This window comes from Protopterus annectens, chromosome 1.part0 (genome assembly GCF_019279795.1).
Source record: "Protopterus annectens isolate FY-2018-M chromosome 1.part0, PAN1.0, whole genome shotgun sequence".
Lineage (NCBI taxonomy): Eukaryota > Metazoa > Chordata > Ceratodontiformes > Protopteridae > Protopterus > Protopterus annectens.
In genome coordinates, this window is record NC_056725.1 from 614,970,523 (window position 1) to 614,986,593 (window position 16,071).

Below are 16,071 nucleotides of genomic sequence, written 5' to 3' on the forward strand. Positions count from 1 at the left end.
AACTTTAACTACCCCTCTATAGACTAGGAAACATACACTGTCTCATACTTGCAGGCATAACAATTCCTGGACTTTATTAACACAAATACCCTTGACCAGACACTGTGCAAACCTACCAGAGGTTAAAACATACTGGAACTGGTGCTCACCACTATGTGACAGCACTGCATCCACCCTCCCCCCCCTCCCCAAGTGTAACATCTTTGCTGGTAAGGTCGAACACAAAGTTGTATAGTTCGAAATAAAAATCAACTCGGTAACCCCAGTAAACCCTGTAACAGTTAGGAAATATTCCAAAGTGAACTACACTCTATTATGCAACAGTTTATCATAATTCAATGCCCCTCCCAACTCTGAGTTCACAACAACCTATGAGAACTTGTTCACAGAATGCATGTATAACCACATAAATGGCTGTATAGAGGCTGCTGTACCAACTAAAAGTAAGCCCAAAACAAACTCTAAAAACAAAGCATACTGGTGGAATCCTAATCTTAATAGGGTATATAACAAAAGGAAAAATGTCATGGCTATAATCAAGAAAAGCAACTCCCATAAAGATAGGAGCTCTCTAATTAAACTAAACAGGAAACTAAGAGGACTAATTAAGTCCAGCAAGGCCAATTACGAGGTCAAGATAGCCTCAGAGGCTAAAGTCAACCAAAAAGCCTTCTACAGTTATGTCTGAAACCTCAAAGACAGCATACATCAGTGTGCTTAACTGGTGGTCAGTGGTGCCACCTTCACTGAACAGAGCAATATAACAAATTTGTTGGCTGACAAATTCAGCTCGAACACCACCCCCCTCTCCCCCCACCTTGCTCTGTGAAATACCTACTAGCATAACCCTCAAACTATTAATGGGGAGCAGGTCATGGCAGTGCTCAATAAAGTCAAAAACACAGCCGCAATGGGACATAACAATATCCTGGGATGCCTCCTAAATAGCTGGAAACATGACCTATCAAGAACACTTGAGTCACATTTCAGCTACAGCCTCAAAACAGGCTACTGTACCACAAGGATAGAGGACTGCAAGAGTTATTCCACTTCACAATAAGCAAAGCCATGGAACAAATTATTATGGAAATCATCAGCAAAGACAGAGGCAACCTTCAGACACAGGACGCAATCCAGACTGGCTTTGCCAAGGGAAGATTATGCCTACTAAACCTGGTGGTCTTCTTGGATAAAGCCACAAAAGCAATGGGTGGGACAAAAATGTGTACAGTACCTACCTGGACTTGGCTAAAGTGTTCAGTACAATACCCCAATCAGGAATAGTTGACAAACTCACCAAACTGGGCAAAAACTCCTACATAACTCGCTGGATTGCCAGCTGGCTCACAGACAGAACCCAGATGTCAGGATTGGTGATACCATCTCCACTAAGAGATTGGTCACCAGAGTTGCACCTCAGGGATCCATATTGGGACCACTCCTATTTGGCATCTAATTCTCAAAGGTAAAGGCTAATGTCAAGGGACTTTTGCTGACCAATTTTGCAGATGAATGCAAATTGGGAGCTATCATAAATTATCTCCATGGCACAAACATCTTACAAGATGGTTTAACACAGATAAATGACTGGTGCCAAAGTCACTGACTAAAACTCAGTGCCAAGAAATGCATTATAGTGCCTTTTGGGAAAACTGCCACCTAAGCTAATTACTCCATCAATAAGACACCTTTAAGACCTGACCCAGTAGTCTGGGATCTAAGAACACGTAAACAGTAATATGGCCTTAAAAACAACATGTGGTCAAGTAAGTAAGAAAATCATTCTATGTCACCCAACTTATAAGTAAGGGCATGGCATCCAGGTCCAAGGAGGTCATAGTGCCACTTTATTTGGGCCTTATCAAACCCATCATTGAGTATAATGCCCCTTTCTACATGTACCTGACCAGACATATGCAACTGTTAGAATGCTCACAAAAGTTTCTTACCAGGAGAATCCAGGGTATAAACACATTATCCTATATGGATTGCCGTACAGCTTTATTTCCATACTTTGTCTTCTACAAGTTACTGAGAAGTGATTTATGCCTGACAAACAAGGTATCCTTCCATCCAGCTCTGATGGACCTTTTGCACACACGCAAAATGAAAAGCATTAGAACCACTAGATCTAAGGATTAAAATTTTGTTTGTGACATAATTAAGACACGTTGCTGTGACAAATAAGTGTCTCAGAGGATCCCATGCTCTAGAACGGGTTCCCCTTCTATGTGAAGCAGAGTCTGCCTCTAACCCTATTTAGACATATCCCAGACCAATGAATAGGAAATTGTAAATTCACCCCTGCCCTCCATGTTTCTGATAAATAGAGTCAAACAGTAATGCCCAAACTAACATACGCTCCCCTCCCAATTGAACCTATAGTAACCTCCTAACTAACATACTCCTTCTTAATAAATGCCCATGGTATATAGGGGCACAAATGGGTTGGATTGCACGTCTAGGCTTATAAAGGCTCCAGTGGTCATTAGACTAGTATACAACTATGAACCTATGAAATAAGCAATTCACTGATAACCCAAGAAGGATTTTATAGAGAACTGAGGAACAAAGCAAAAGGCACAGAAACACCACCAAAAAAAAAAAGAAGAAGAAGAAATAGGCACATTTTGGAGATGTATTTATGAAGACCCTGTTGAGCATAACAAATATGTTTGAATGGATTGAAGAATTAAAAGAATCAGCAAAGAGGTCTAATGTAGAGGATAAGAAATTGGATTAACTAATACCCAGACAAATTGAGACAAAATTAAGAAACGCTCCTAAATGGAAAACCCCAGGCCCAGACAGTACCTAACTTCTAACTACAAGCATTAACATATTTACACAGCGATATAGCCTTGCGTAAGAATTGCTTGTATGCACATCCCAAACAGATACCAAACTAGTTAACAACAGGAAAAAAATGATAATCCTGCTTAAGAGTGAACATACAAATCATCTTAAGAACTAGAGACCAATAATGTGTCTTCCATGAATATACAAACTATATAATGAAATTGATGCAGAGTATATAGTGATTTAGAAACAAATACGGCAATAAAACACAAGGGTAACAAAAGAAAACCTTATCAAACAAAGGATTATTTTTGTTAAATAAAGCCATAACGGATTTGTAAAAAGAGGAATCATTTAGAAAAGAAATGTGTTTAAAGATTTCTCATCTACTTTTTGTGGATAACTTAAAACTGTATGGTTCATCTGATGAAACATGGAAAGCATAACTACAAATGATTAAAACATAAGAATTACATTTGGTTTTGATAAATGTACAAAAGCAACATTTAAAACAGGAAAACTGCAGCACCAAGAAAATATCAACCTGGGACAGAAATGTGATATGAAAGAACTTGAGCAAGAGGGAGTGTATAAATATGTGAGAATATATTAAAAATCAATAATAAAACATGAACAAATATGAATAAAGCTCAGTAACGAATACTTTCAAAAATTAAAACTGATATTGAAAACTGCCTTGACAACAAGGAATAAAGTCCAAGCTATAAATCAATTTGATCTTCTTTTGTAACTTACAGTTTTGAGGTGTTCAACTGGTATCAAAAATGTGCTGGGTTGATTGGCCATGAAAAAAAGAAAAATACTTCATGTTTATTAAATGATGCATAAAAAATCAGTGTATACCAAGACTATATATTCTATGCCCTGAAGGAGGTAAGGGTCTCCTCAAAATTGATTAGATGTATAAATCTGCAATTATGGGACTACATACATATCTGCTGATCTCATCAGGTCCAAACATAGTGAAAGTTTTAAAACATGAGGAAAAATCTAAGATGACATCTTTGCTTAGTTTAGCAGAAGGATTTGAATGGGAATGGAAATCAAGCCAGAAGTAGACAAAAATCAGACCGCAACGGAATGTGCTGAAAAAAAAAAAAACAAGAAAGCATCGAAGGAGAAAGGTCAGAGATGATGAGAAGGAAAGAACATTTGAAAAATTATAATTAAAATGGCATGTAGAGAGATCTCCTTGAACAACCTCAAGATGACCAAAATGTGATGCAGGAATAGTTGAGTAGAGGTGTATTGAAACCAAAAAATGAAAGGTTAATAATGGGGGCCCAGGACAATGGACTACATACACGGTTTACAAAATCCTTTAAAAAGGTGGGAGAAACAGATAAATGCAGGTTCTGTAAAAATGGGCTGAAAACAGTCAAACAGTTCCTACTCTTCTCAGGGTCATGGCATTTGGTGGGTGCATTTATTCAACATGTCCCTTTGCTGGGTGAATCTCAAGCCTCTGATGTCTAAAAAGCATATCCCTACCAAAGGTACCTACAGTTGTCAATTCATGAGTCAAGAACACCAAAATATCTGTCTTTTCTGTTGAGGGTCTAGATGCAGTGATGGTTTTAGAAAGTGACAACTGTCAACACGCTAACAATGAGGCCAATCAACACAGAAAACAGAACATTTAGGTCTTCAACTCCACTAACTACATAGCAGCAGCAGGGGAGACTGGTGTAGGGACCAGCTGAAAGGCTCATCTTAAGATCCCAGGCAGGGGCCAAAAAGGCATATTTTTGATTAAGCTATGAATACCCTCATGGCCAGAGAAAGCAGCAGGGATGCTAAAGTTGTTAAAGTGTGCCAAATGGAGTTTTCTACTAAGCTCTAACCCCCACAAAAGAAGTGTTACCACAATGGTGGTGAAGTATCTTTCTTTTGTTCACTCATCTACACTGCAGCTCTGGTTCTCTGCACCAATATTATCTGTGCTTCAACCATGTGCCTCATACCATCTCACATGGAAAAGGCAAACAGGCAAGCACTGTTTTATTTCTATTCCGTTGCCTCATTGTGACCATCTTTAGCACTACAACAAGTAACTGAAGCTAGGTCATTTTTATCACAGTTCCAACCCTTTTTGGCCCCTGCCTGGAACTGTAAGATGAGCCCTTCAGTTGGTCGCTGCACAAGTCTCTCTGCTGCTGCTATGCAGTTGGTGGAGTTGAAGACCGAAATTAGAAGTTATGTACCTACCATAACGTTCCATGTTAGTTGTCCTCTCTCGCCTTCCTTCTTGCTGGATGGGTTCGGAGCCGATCCTCGGCTCTGAATCGGCACTTGCTAAGCTCGAGAGTCACTTTTACCAGCTTGAGGCAGCCCCATATCCCATGATGCAAGGCGGTAATTACCCAGATCTCATTTGGTATCTAGAGGAAAAACTGCCTACCAAAAAAAAACTTTCCACTAAGGAAAGAGGAAGAACTAACCTAAAAGGCTGTAAAGGGAAACCAGGTAATTAAGGCCAACTAAATGGTGTCCAAGGAAGAAGAATCTTCCAGAGAAAGAGGAAATCAAGGTCTGTCCAGGCAAGGGGGACAGGAGGGAGGGACGCAAGAAAGAAGGCGAGAGAAGACAACTAACTTGGAACGTTATGGTAGGTACATAACTTCTAAATGTTAAGTTGTTAATCTCGCCTTCATTCTTGCTGGATGGGACCGCGTCCCTAGCACCTCTATCCTGGGTGGCTCAATGGAACAGACTCTTGAGAACTGTGGAACCAAAGCTTGCCCTATCCCTGGAGGCCAAATCCAATTTGTAATAAGAAACAAAGGTATGAGGAGTGGCCCAAGTGGCTGCTGCACAAATAGTATCTAAGGGCAGCCTAGCCTGAAAAGCTGTAGAAGTGGCTAGGCCTCTTGTGGAATGTGCTTTAGGTTTTGAGCTGAGTTGTTTGCCCCTAAGTTGATAAATGTCAGAAATGGTGGAAGATAGCCATCTGGATAAGGTCACTTTAGAAACAGGGAGATCTTTTTTATTTTCAGCATAAGAAAGGAAGAGTTGATCAGATTTCCTAAATTGCTTCGTTCTGTCCAAGTAATATCTAAGTTGGCGGTGAACATCAAGGTAATGCAATTTTTGTTCCGCCCTGTTAGAATAATTTGGAAAAAATACAGGAAGATCAATGGATTGGTTTAAATTTGTCTTAGAAGCAACCTTGGGCAAAAAGGATGGAATGGTTCTCAAGGATACCCTGTCCTTGTGGAAGACCAAATAAGGGGGACGAACAGATAGGGCATGGAGTTCCGACACTCTTCTAGCCGAGGTAATAGCGACAAGAAAGAGTGTCTTCCAAGAAAGAAACTTTAATGAACATGAAGCAGCTGGTTCGAAAGGGGGAAGTATCAAGGATGCCAGCACTAAATTTAGGTCCCACTGTGGTGGAGGATCCCTAACAGGGGGCTTTAGAAGGAACACCCCTTTAAGAAAGGCTTTACAAAGCTTGTGGGACATAATGTTGTGGTCTGCAAACCCAACATGAAAGTTGGAGATTGCTGTCAACTGAACTTTGACTGTGGAAGAGGAAGAACCTGAGTGAAAAATTTCCGCTAGAAAATCCAAGACTGACTGAACCGGGGCAGTAAAGGGATCTATGTTCTTATCTTTCGCCCAGAGGGAGAAGCGTTTCCACTTACTAGAGTAAATCCTCCTGGTAGAGGACTTAAGAGAAGCTACTATGATGTCTCTAACGGGGTTAGAGATCATAGGAAGCCTGGCTAAGGAAGGAAGTGGAGCAACCAAGCTGTGAGGTTGAGGGAAGGAACGGACCGGTTCAGTTGACCCGACTGGTGGGTCAGAAGATCTGGCACTGGGTCCAGATGCCAAGGCTGCACCAAGAGATGGCGATGAAGGAACGGAAACCAAATTTGTCGAGGCCAGTAAGGGGCAATGAGAATCATTTTGGCTCTCAAAACATACGCTTTCTGGAGTACCTGTGGAATCAATGGAAAGGGGGGAAAAGCATAAAGAAGTCCCTGGGGCCAATCTTGGGTAAGAGCGTCTCTGGGGGGATGGCCCGGAAGTGGGAAGAGAGAAAAGAAGTCTGGGCATTTGCTTTTTAGAGGAGTAGCAAAAAGATCGCAGCATGGGCGGCCCCACTTCTGAAAAATCTCTTCCACTATGGATTGCTTGAGAGACCACTCGTGAGGCATGAGTATAGCTCTGCTCAATCTGTCCGCTATTATATTGGTTTTCCCAGAGATATGCGTTGCTACCAGAAACCGATGAGAGGAGATCGCCCATTGCCAAAGTCTGAGAGCCTCTCGACACAAGGGATAGGACTTGGTTCCGCCCTGCTTGTTGATGTACCACACCACGGACATGTTGTCCGTGTGAACTGCAATAGTTCCTAAGGGAAGAAAGTCATTGAGGGCTTGCAACGTTAAAAGCACTGCTCTCATCTCTAGGACATTTATGTGCAGGTGGTATTCGAACGGTTGCCACGTGCCATGAACCATCCTGCCCTGATAATGCCCCCCCCATCCGATCAGGGAGGCATCCGAAGTGACCGTGGCTATCGGGGCCGGGGGAACAAATGGTCTGCCCTGATGGACTAGAGGAGAGGAAATCCACCAGGATAGATGGTTCTTGCAGGTCTGTGTCACTAGGATCTTGTGACACATGGGAAGCTGCTGGAAGGACCATTGTGTGAACAACATCCATTGTAGAAGACGCATGCAAAAACGGGCCAGAGGAAGGAGTGTGATGGCAGCAGCCATGAGGCCCAACACTTTCAAAACCAGCCTGGCTTGTACCTTTTTGCTGGCAAGGATGATCCGAATGTGGTTTTGGATATCTAGGATTCTCTGACTTGTTAGGTTTGCTGACATCTGAGTAGTGTCTAGATTTGCGCCTATAAAGGTAATAGATTGGCGATAAAGAGGACTTTTCGAAGTTTACCGAAATTCCCAATTGACTGCAGAGACGTAGGGTGTAGTTTCTGGCTCGGATGAGTTGATGCCTGGTGGTGGCTGAGAGGAGCCAGTCGTCGAGATACGGAAACACCTGGAATCCTAGTCGTCTCAGGTGAGCCGTGACCACTGCCATGCATTTGGTGAACACTCTGGGGGCTGTAGTGAGACCAAAGGGCAGGGCTCTGAATTGAAAATGACTGGTCCCCAGCCGAAAGCGGAGAAACCTTCTGGAGCATCTGTGGATTTTTATGTGATAGTACGCAGAGGGCCAGTTCCCCCTCTGTTTCAGGAGCTCAAGGATGGCTGAAAAGGAGACATCCTCAGAGGGGGATCTTGGGGACCCCTCCGACTCATCTAAATCAGTATCCGAGGTTGTAGACTCAGTGGAGTCTAAATGCTTCCTCTTGCAAGTCCTCTTACGCGGGGGTTCACCTGAAGGATCAGGAGAAACCTCAGAAGAGGAAGTTCTTCCCAATGGGGAGACCTGGGGTGAAGGATCTCTGGGTCCGGGAGCAAGAGAACGGGAAGAGGCATCTACAGGCACCGTAGAGGGAGGAGCTAAAGGAACAGACTGCTGGCTAAGCTCTGGGGCTAGCACACTCCTCATCACCTCGAAGGCTCCCCTCCCAGGGAAGGCTGAGAGATCCCGCTCAGAAGAAACAGGGATTCCCGGTCCAACCGAAAGGGAAGGCTCCGAAGCAGATGTCGGGGCCGAGCTCACCAAGGCCGGAAGCCCCGAGAGGGAGAACGGGGTCGGACAAGGGTCTGATGCCACTCGCCCCCTCGGAACCGACCAGGGAAGCCCGACGCCCGGATCCCTCCAAGGAAGGTCTCAAGGAGGAGATAGGAGTCGAAGACGACGGAGCCGAAAGGTGTGGCATCGGCTCCGAAGCAGCAACAGTCACGGTACCGATAATCTCCGTCTCCGAGCTCTGTAGGAGAGTCGAAGGAGGAATTTCAGGGGGATGTAGAATAGCTGACATCTGATGAGACGGGCTATGGAGCATCTGGGCTAGTGCCTGTGACTTTAATAGCCTACTTACCACTCTCTCTCTAAATCATGGTCTGAAAGCCTGGAAGACCTCGATGATCGGCTCCGAAGGCTCCGCTCCGAAAGCAAGGGAGAGGCTGGAGCCGAGTGAATAGATTCCAAAGAATGAGATCTAGACCTCTTTTTGGACGGAGCCATCGGAGCCGAAGAACGTTCGGCTACAGGCGGAGCCGACAACTTGTCGGCTCCGAGAGGAGACAAAGATATCTCAGCTCCAGCTGGAGCCGAGACCTGCTTCGATGCAGGGGTGTCGGAGCCGACACCGGTGCCAAAGCCAAGGTATCGGTGCCGATGATGATCGCCGCCGACATAGGGGCCTCCAACAAGGAAGGATCGACTCCGGCGGAGTCGGAACCAAGACCACAGACTTGGACACCGAAGCCTGGGTCTTGGAAGGTTTAGAGGACTTCCCGGAGCCGAGTTTAGCCAGGGAGCTCTCTGGTTTAAGTAGACCCCTAAGGATCAACTTATTTCTACGTTCCTGCCGGACTCTCTGGCTAAAAGAATGACATATAGCACAGGAGTCCTGCAGGTGTAGGGGTCCCAGGCAATAAATACAAGAAGTGTGACCGTCTGTCAGAGACATCTTCTGACAGCATGAGTCACACTTCTTGAAACCTGAGACCCTGGTATCCTTAGACATATCTTGGTGTTTAAACACTCACACACACCAATCAGTCCAACCAAGATACTAACACTAAAAAATATTAAACACAGCTAACAAATTAGTTATTAATTATAGAGACACAACACACACACACACACACACACACCTGAGGGAAATCCTGACAGGAACTGTGAGGGTGGGAAAGGCCTAAGGCCCGAAAAAAATTAACTAAGGGAACTAGTGAAAGAGGGGTATGGAGCTAAGTGAATACACTGAAGTTGTAGAAAGAAGACTAAAAGGACCAAAAATTAGGTTTTTAAAGTCTTAAACCTGACCAAAAGCTAGAAAAAATATCACTTACCAGGAGCTGGTAAAAAGGATGACCTCATTAGCGAAGCGGCAAACGAGATCTGGGTAATTACCGCCTTGCATCATGGGATATGGGGCTGCCTCGAGCTGGTAAAAGTGACTCTCGAGCTTAGCAAGTGCCGAGCCGAGGATGGGCTCCGAACCCATCCAGCAAGAATGAAGGCGAGATTGACAACTTAACATGTTTCTGTTTTGTCAGCCAGTGGTCCTCAGGGTTGAGGTGTTGGCAACTGGCACTTTTTAAAACCATCAATTTGTCTAGACCATCAGCAGAAAAGAAAGAACTTATGGTGGTCTTGACTTATAAACTGACAGATGCAGGTCCATTTGGTAGGGTTCTGCTTTTTAGACATCAAATGGTAGAACTATCTAAGGAAGAATATTAGGAGGGGATACAAAGTGCATGCACATCTAGGTAGAAGTGGGGATTCTAAGGATGTGTACAGTACTTAATCGTAAGAGGAATATGCATGGTCTGAACATTAGAAGAATAAAATATTAAACAAAAAACAAAAGAAAGGGCATAATTAGGAAATACTTGAGTGTTCAGCCTCTGCAGAGGGCAACTCAAACTGAAATCTAAAATTTTTTTATACAGATAGAGTCACAGCCCTCTATAAGTTACAAATATGAACTATCGTCTGCCATGGCAGAAACAAAGCATCCGACTTTGATATCACCATTTTCTCCTGGCTTATTTATTCTCTTCCTTGCTTGATTAGCAAGCCTCCTCTTCCATTCCTCCTATAGGCCTATTCATGCCCCAGAGGTGAGAGCCATTCAATTCAGCTATTCTTCTCAGGATGAAAGCTGAGCAATTGAAAGTTATGCTGGCATCTGTGTAAATATTTTTTTTCTGTTTTTAGCGTCTGACACAATAGCACCCACCCAGTAAACCGCCTCAGAGTTTGATGTGCATTGCACATCAGCAAGTGTGACTAGTTCACCTGTGCAAGCCCACGCCAGGACTGCTCTGCTTTCCTCAAATCTAATATTCTTGTGTGGTCTTTGGCCCCCACTGGAGATTCTATCAACAAATGCCTCAGATATGCACTCCTATCTCCTTCTCCTGAAGAGGGGCAAGCCAGCTAACCCATAGGGTTACTCCTTCCTTTCACTCTGCCAGCTCCAACAAGTGATGAGCCACTAAATGAACTCAAGTTGTCTGGATATTCATAGTCAGCACTTTATCCCTCTGTTAAAATGGAATTGGTTAGCTTTGATATTAATATTTCAAGATAAGAACAGACTCAATGATTTTGAAATCCAGTCAGGGGGAACTAAATGTTTTTGTGGTTGTTCTTTTACTCATGGATCAGGGTAGGGAGTAAGGTACAAGCTTATATCTCTATACAGACCTTCCACAATAAAGAATATGGATTCCAACAAAAATAGTGCTTTCACTTGATGTGTGGGAAATTATCTACTACAAAAAAGTACACTATGGCATGATTCACACCTAAGTGCCACCAGCAGTGAACCAAAAAGCTGACAGTAACACGAGGCTGCAAGTTACTTTCTCCCACATTGTGTTTCCTGTCCTTGAGAACATAGGAGGTCACCTCTACTGCACCCCAGATGATCTAGGTTCAACTAACAGCACTGGTATTGGAGGGATCAGAAGAGGGAAAGCGGACGTGAATGGTTGATTCCTGCTTGCCTATCATGGGTGGGGAAAGTCTGCCTATGCTCTCTGCAAAAGCAATATTAACAGCCAGATGAGCTCTGGGTTGTATGGAGTACAAGGCTTGGTCGAGAATTGACACGTGAAGCAGCAAGCATTTATCTCTTACAGGCAGCAACTGTGGAGCTTGTAAGGCTGTCATGGGGTGAGAGAGGGTACAGCACTCTCCCCATCAGCAGTATGATGGCACTCTCCTCATCAGCAGTATGATGTTGTATCAGCATCTTCTATCTCCTCTTCACCCCCAGATATGGGTCTGGATGAACCAGAGGGAGGCTAAAGTGGGTCCTTTAGACACCCGATGAATGAGCAGAGGAGCTAGTGGCAGGTGATGCTCAGTTGTGAGGAGTGGGAGAAAAAGGAAAAAAAAAAAACAATATGGAAGGTTCAGCAGCTAGTTATACCCACAGCCCCCAAACCTCAGGTAGAGACAGTGGGGCATTGAACATGGTGATGATGTCAAAAGTCTACAGGATTTACTTTGGGGGCAGACATCTCAACATACTTATCTCATGGTGGTAGTGGGACAGAATAAACAGTGTATGGAGGAGTTGTAGAAGAGACAAAAAAATATAGGTACAAGCAAACTATACTGAGATTTTGAAAGAAAGTCATAATAACAACATAACATGAAGATGGTAATATAGAAACAATGAAGCTCGACACTGCTATGACTATGCATCTTAAAAAGTTAACAGATACATGACTATACAAACATATTTGAGTCACAACAGAAGTTGCTTTATACCTCTGTTCAGGAGTGCAGTCTGGTTTCCTTTCTGTTGAAACCTGAAATTTAAAAATGAATTTCAGAAATGTATTACAAAGCTGTATAAGATTCTATGTTATAAATGTTATCAAAATGTGTACACATTCATGTGTTATAATCCTAAATATTACATTATCTAAACCTTTCAACAATAAATGCTCACAATTATTAAGAGGCACCATGTTTTTAAACACTGAAATAAAAGACAACATATCCAAAGTTTCTGCTCTGATACTTAAAGGTCATTCATTCATTTATTTGTTTATTTATTTAAAAACTGTTTTCTGGTTCTTCTTCCTGAATTGTTCTCTTGTTAATATTCCAGTATTACCATTATCACCAAATCGCTCAGATCATGGCTGAAAATGGTCCCTGGATCATTCCACCTATCCAATAAAAAAAGTTTACCAAATAAATACATTCAGTGCCAGGCAACCATTTATTTACCAGCACTGTTCATTCCCTCTAGGGATAAGACAGATTAATAGACTCTGAAGATGTCACATTGAATGTATGGAGCTCTCTTATAACACCTAAAGTACAGTTTTGTATCTACCATAAATGTAGATGTTCGAGTGTACACCCTGCTGCAGTCATCACACTTGGGTTATCCTGTCGTCAGGCGGTCCTGCAGTTGGCCGGAATTCCAAAGTCTTGGTCCTGCGTCGGTTGCTGTCGCTTCTTCCCTGACGTCAGTGCGCCAGGGGTATATATAATGCATCTGATGCCATTTTCTTCAGTTTTTCTTGCCCCAGATGTCAGGTGCCCCCAAAAAGGTGGTCAGTAATTAGTGCCAAATTAAGTAATTTTTGCAGAAACACAAAATCCCTCCAGCTATAAGCAAATACATCAGGAAGGTATTGTAGAGATTTAGCCAGTTAGATCAGAGGGGATGGAGGGAGGGTAACCTGGACTGCAGCAGGGTGTACACTCGAACATCTACATTTATGGTAGGTACAAAACTGTACTATGTTCATCGTGTTACCCTGCTGCAGTCATCACACTTGGGTAGAATCCCAAAGCTAAGGATGGGTGGAGGAGTTATAGAGGGTTAGAGGAGGCTAGAAGGCCCTGCAGAACTGCAGTGGTGAAGCCAGCCCTAGTCTTAGAGTAAAGTGGTAAGTGATAGTGTTTGCTAAAGGTGTGTACTGAACTCCAAGTTGCAGCTTCCAAAATCTCCTTGGTTGGAACCCCCCTGAGGAAGGCTGTAGATGTAGCTGTTGCCCTGGTAGAGTGGGGCCTAATGGTAGCAAGAACTGGTTTTCCATGATGGGTATAGCAAAAATGAATGCAATGTCCTATCCATTTGGAAATGGTTTGTTTTGATATAGCCTTCCCTTGTGAAGCTGTAGCATAGGATACAAAAAGCTGGTCAGATTTTCTGAAAGCCTTAGTTTTATACAAGTAGTAATGAAGTTGCCTGTGAATGTCCAAGGAATGCAGGAGTCTTTCTCCATTGTTCTGTGGATTTGGGAAGAAGGTGGGTAAGTGGATGGTTTGATTTAAAGCCACACTGGAAACCACCTTAGGCATGAAGAAAGGATTAGTTCGTAGAGAAACTCTGTCTTGATGGAAAATGAGGAAAGGTTCCACTGCCATTAGTGTGCCTGCAGCTCTGAGACTCTTCTAGCTGAAGTTATTGCTAGCAGCAGAGCAGTCTTCCATGATAGGAACTGTAGATCTGCAGAGAAAGCTGGTTCAAAGGGAGGTAGCGTAAGTTTTTCCAGAACAAAATTGAGGTCCCATGTTGGTGTAGGTGCTCTCCTGGGGGGGGGGGGCTAATATTTTTTGCCCCTCTGAGGAACTGCCTTAGAAGTGGATGCGAAAATAAGGGTGGATCCGTGTTGTAGTGGGTTGAAATAGCTGATGCATGGATTTTAATGGAAGAAAAAGAAAGTCCTTTGTGCAACATCTCAGTGAAATACTGTAGAATGTGAGGCATGTGAGTCTGAAGTGTGCTTTGGCCTTTATCTTGGTTCCAGGCACAAAACCTTTTCCATTTGTCCGAATAGGCCTTCCTGGTGCTGGGCCTCCCAGCTTCCAGAACAACATCCATCCATAACTGCTTGGGAAAGAGGAGCTGGCTGGATGCTTAGGTGATTTGCCATGCAGCCAGATTTAAGGTTTTGAGCTGACTGTGAAGAATCTGATTGTTTTGCTGTGTGAGCAAATGGGTAATTTGTGGTAAAATCCAAGGTGGGCCCTGGGCCATATTCCTCAATAGTGGGTATCAGTGCTGGCGTGGCCAGTCTGGGGCTATGAGTATCAGTCGTGGTCTCTCCTTTCTGACTTTCAGAAGCACTTTTGTGAGGAGAGGCAATGGAGGGAAGGCATATACTGTCAGGTTTTTCCAAATTAATGAGAGTGCGTCCACTTTCCAAGCTTGATGGTGAAGTGTCCTTATACAAAATTTTGTTAGTTGAAAGTTTTGAGAACTGGCAAACAGGTATATTTCTGGAAGGCCCCATTTTTGAGTTATCATTGCAAATACTTGTGGATCCAGTTTCCACTCGTGGGGATCCATGATATTTCTGCTGAGGTCGTCTGCCAATGTGTTCTTTTTCCTGGTAGGAATTGAGCTTGTAACTGAACTTGGTAAGCCAGAGCTGTGTTCCACAAGGTCATTGCTTGCCTGCATAGAGGGTAGGAGTGTGTACCCCCTTGTTTGTTTATGTACCACATTACTGTGGTGTTGTCCGTCCTTATTGTAAGTTTTCCTGGATGTAATAGATTCTTGAAGGCTGTCAGAGCATTCTGTACAGCTAGCATCTCTTTTTGATTGATGTGCAGATTCCTTTGATCTGCAGTCCATACGCCTTGAACGCACTGTCCTGCCATGTGTGCCCCCCCAGGCGTAGTCCTATGCATCTGTTGTCATAGTTTGCATGGCTGGGGGCAAGGTGAAAGGCTGACCCTTGTTGAGGTGACATGCCTGTGACCACCATAGAAACTCCTGCTGTAGGCAGGGAATGAGAGATATCATTGTGTCCAAGCTGTGGCTGTGTTAAGACCATACGCTTTTTAGGTACCACTGTAATTTCCTCATATGCAGCTTTGCAAATGGTAGTAGTATGCAAGATGCCATGAAGCCCAAGGCCTGCAAAATTTTTCTTGCATGTAGTTGGGTCTTTGTTGCCATTGTTTTGAAATATTGAGTCAGTTGTAGTTGTTTGTCTGGCGTCAGATAAGCCTTCTGGGCCGTTGTATTCAAGCTGGCACCCAGGAATGTCATATTCTGTGAGGGTACTAGTTTTGATTTCTTTTCGTTTACTGTGTACCTCAGGCAACTTAGAAGATGTTTTACAAAGGCCAGATGTTGTAAGAGGATGTCCTTGCTTTCTGCTTGGATGAGGCAGTCATCCAGGTATGGGTATATTTGAATTCCTCTTTGTCTGCAGTATGCAATTACTGGTGCCAGGCATTTTGTGAAGACCCTGGGTGCAGTAGATAAGCCAAAGGGCAGTGCAGAGAATTGGTAATGGGTTGAACCTGCAATGAAACGGAGGTATCTTCTGCAACTTTGTCTGATAGGGACATGCAGGTATGCCTCCTTGAGGTCCAACGTTATTAGCCATGCTTTCTTGCCCAACATGGGAAGAAGCTGCTGTAGTGTTAGCATCTTGAATTTGGGTACTTGTAAGAAGGTGTTTAGAATTGAAAGGTCCAGAATTGGTCTCCAGGCATTGTCCTTTCTGGGAACTAGAAAGAGTCTTGAGTAAAATCCTTGGCCTTGCTCTCGAGTAGGTACCAGTTGAATGGCTCATGTCCATGAGAGCTGTAATTTGTTTTTGTGCCTCTGCCCATTGATTTTGTGGCAGGTTTGGCATTCCCATTGGGCGGCACAGT

General features: G+C 43.6%; 1 protein-coding gene across 1 annotated transcript in view; it reads right to left on the reverse strand.

Annotated features, from left to right (window-relative positions):
• The window catches only part of TRERF1 (transcriptional regulating factor 1), a 1,546,663-nt gene that overhangs the window by 1,407,898 nt on the left and 122,694 nt on the right, over nt 1–16,071 (reverse strand). Inside the window, exon 2 of the mRNA XM_044060332.1 lies at nt 12,205–12,245. Within this exon, the coding sequence (XP_043916267.1) occupies nt 12,205–12,245 (41 nt within the window). The remainder of the gene's footprint in view (nt 1–12,204; nt 12,246–16,071) is intronic.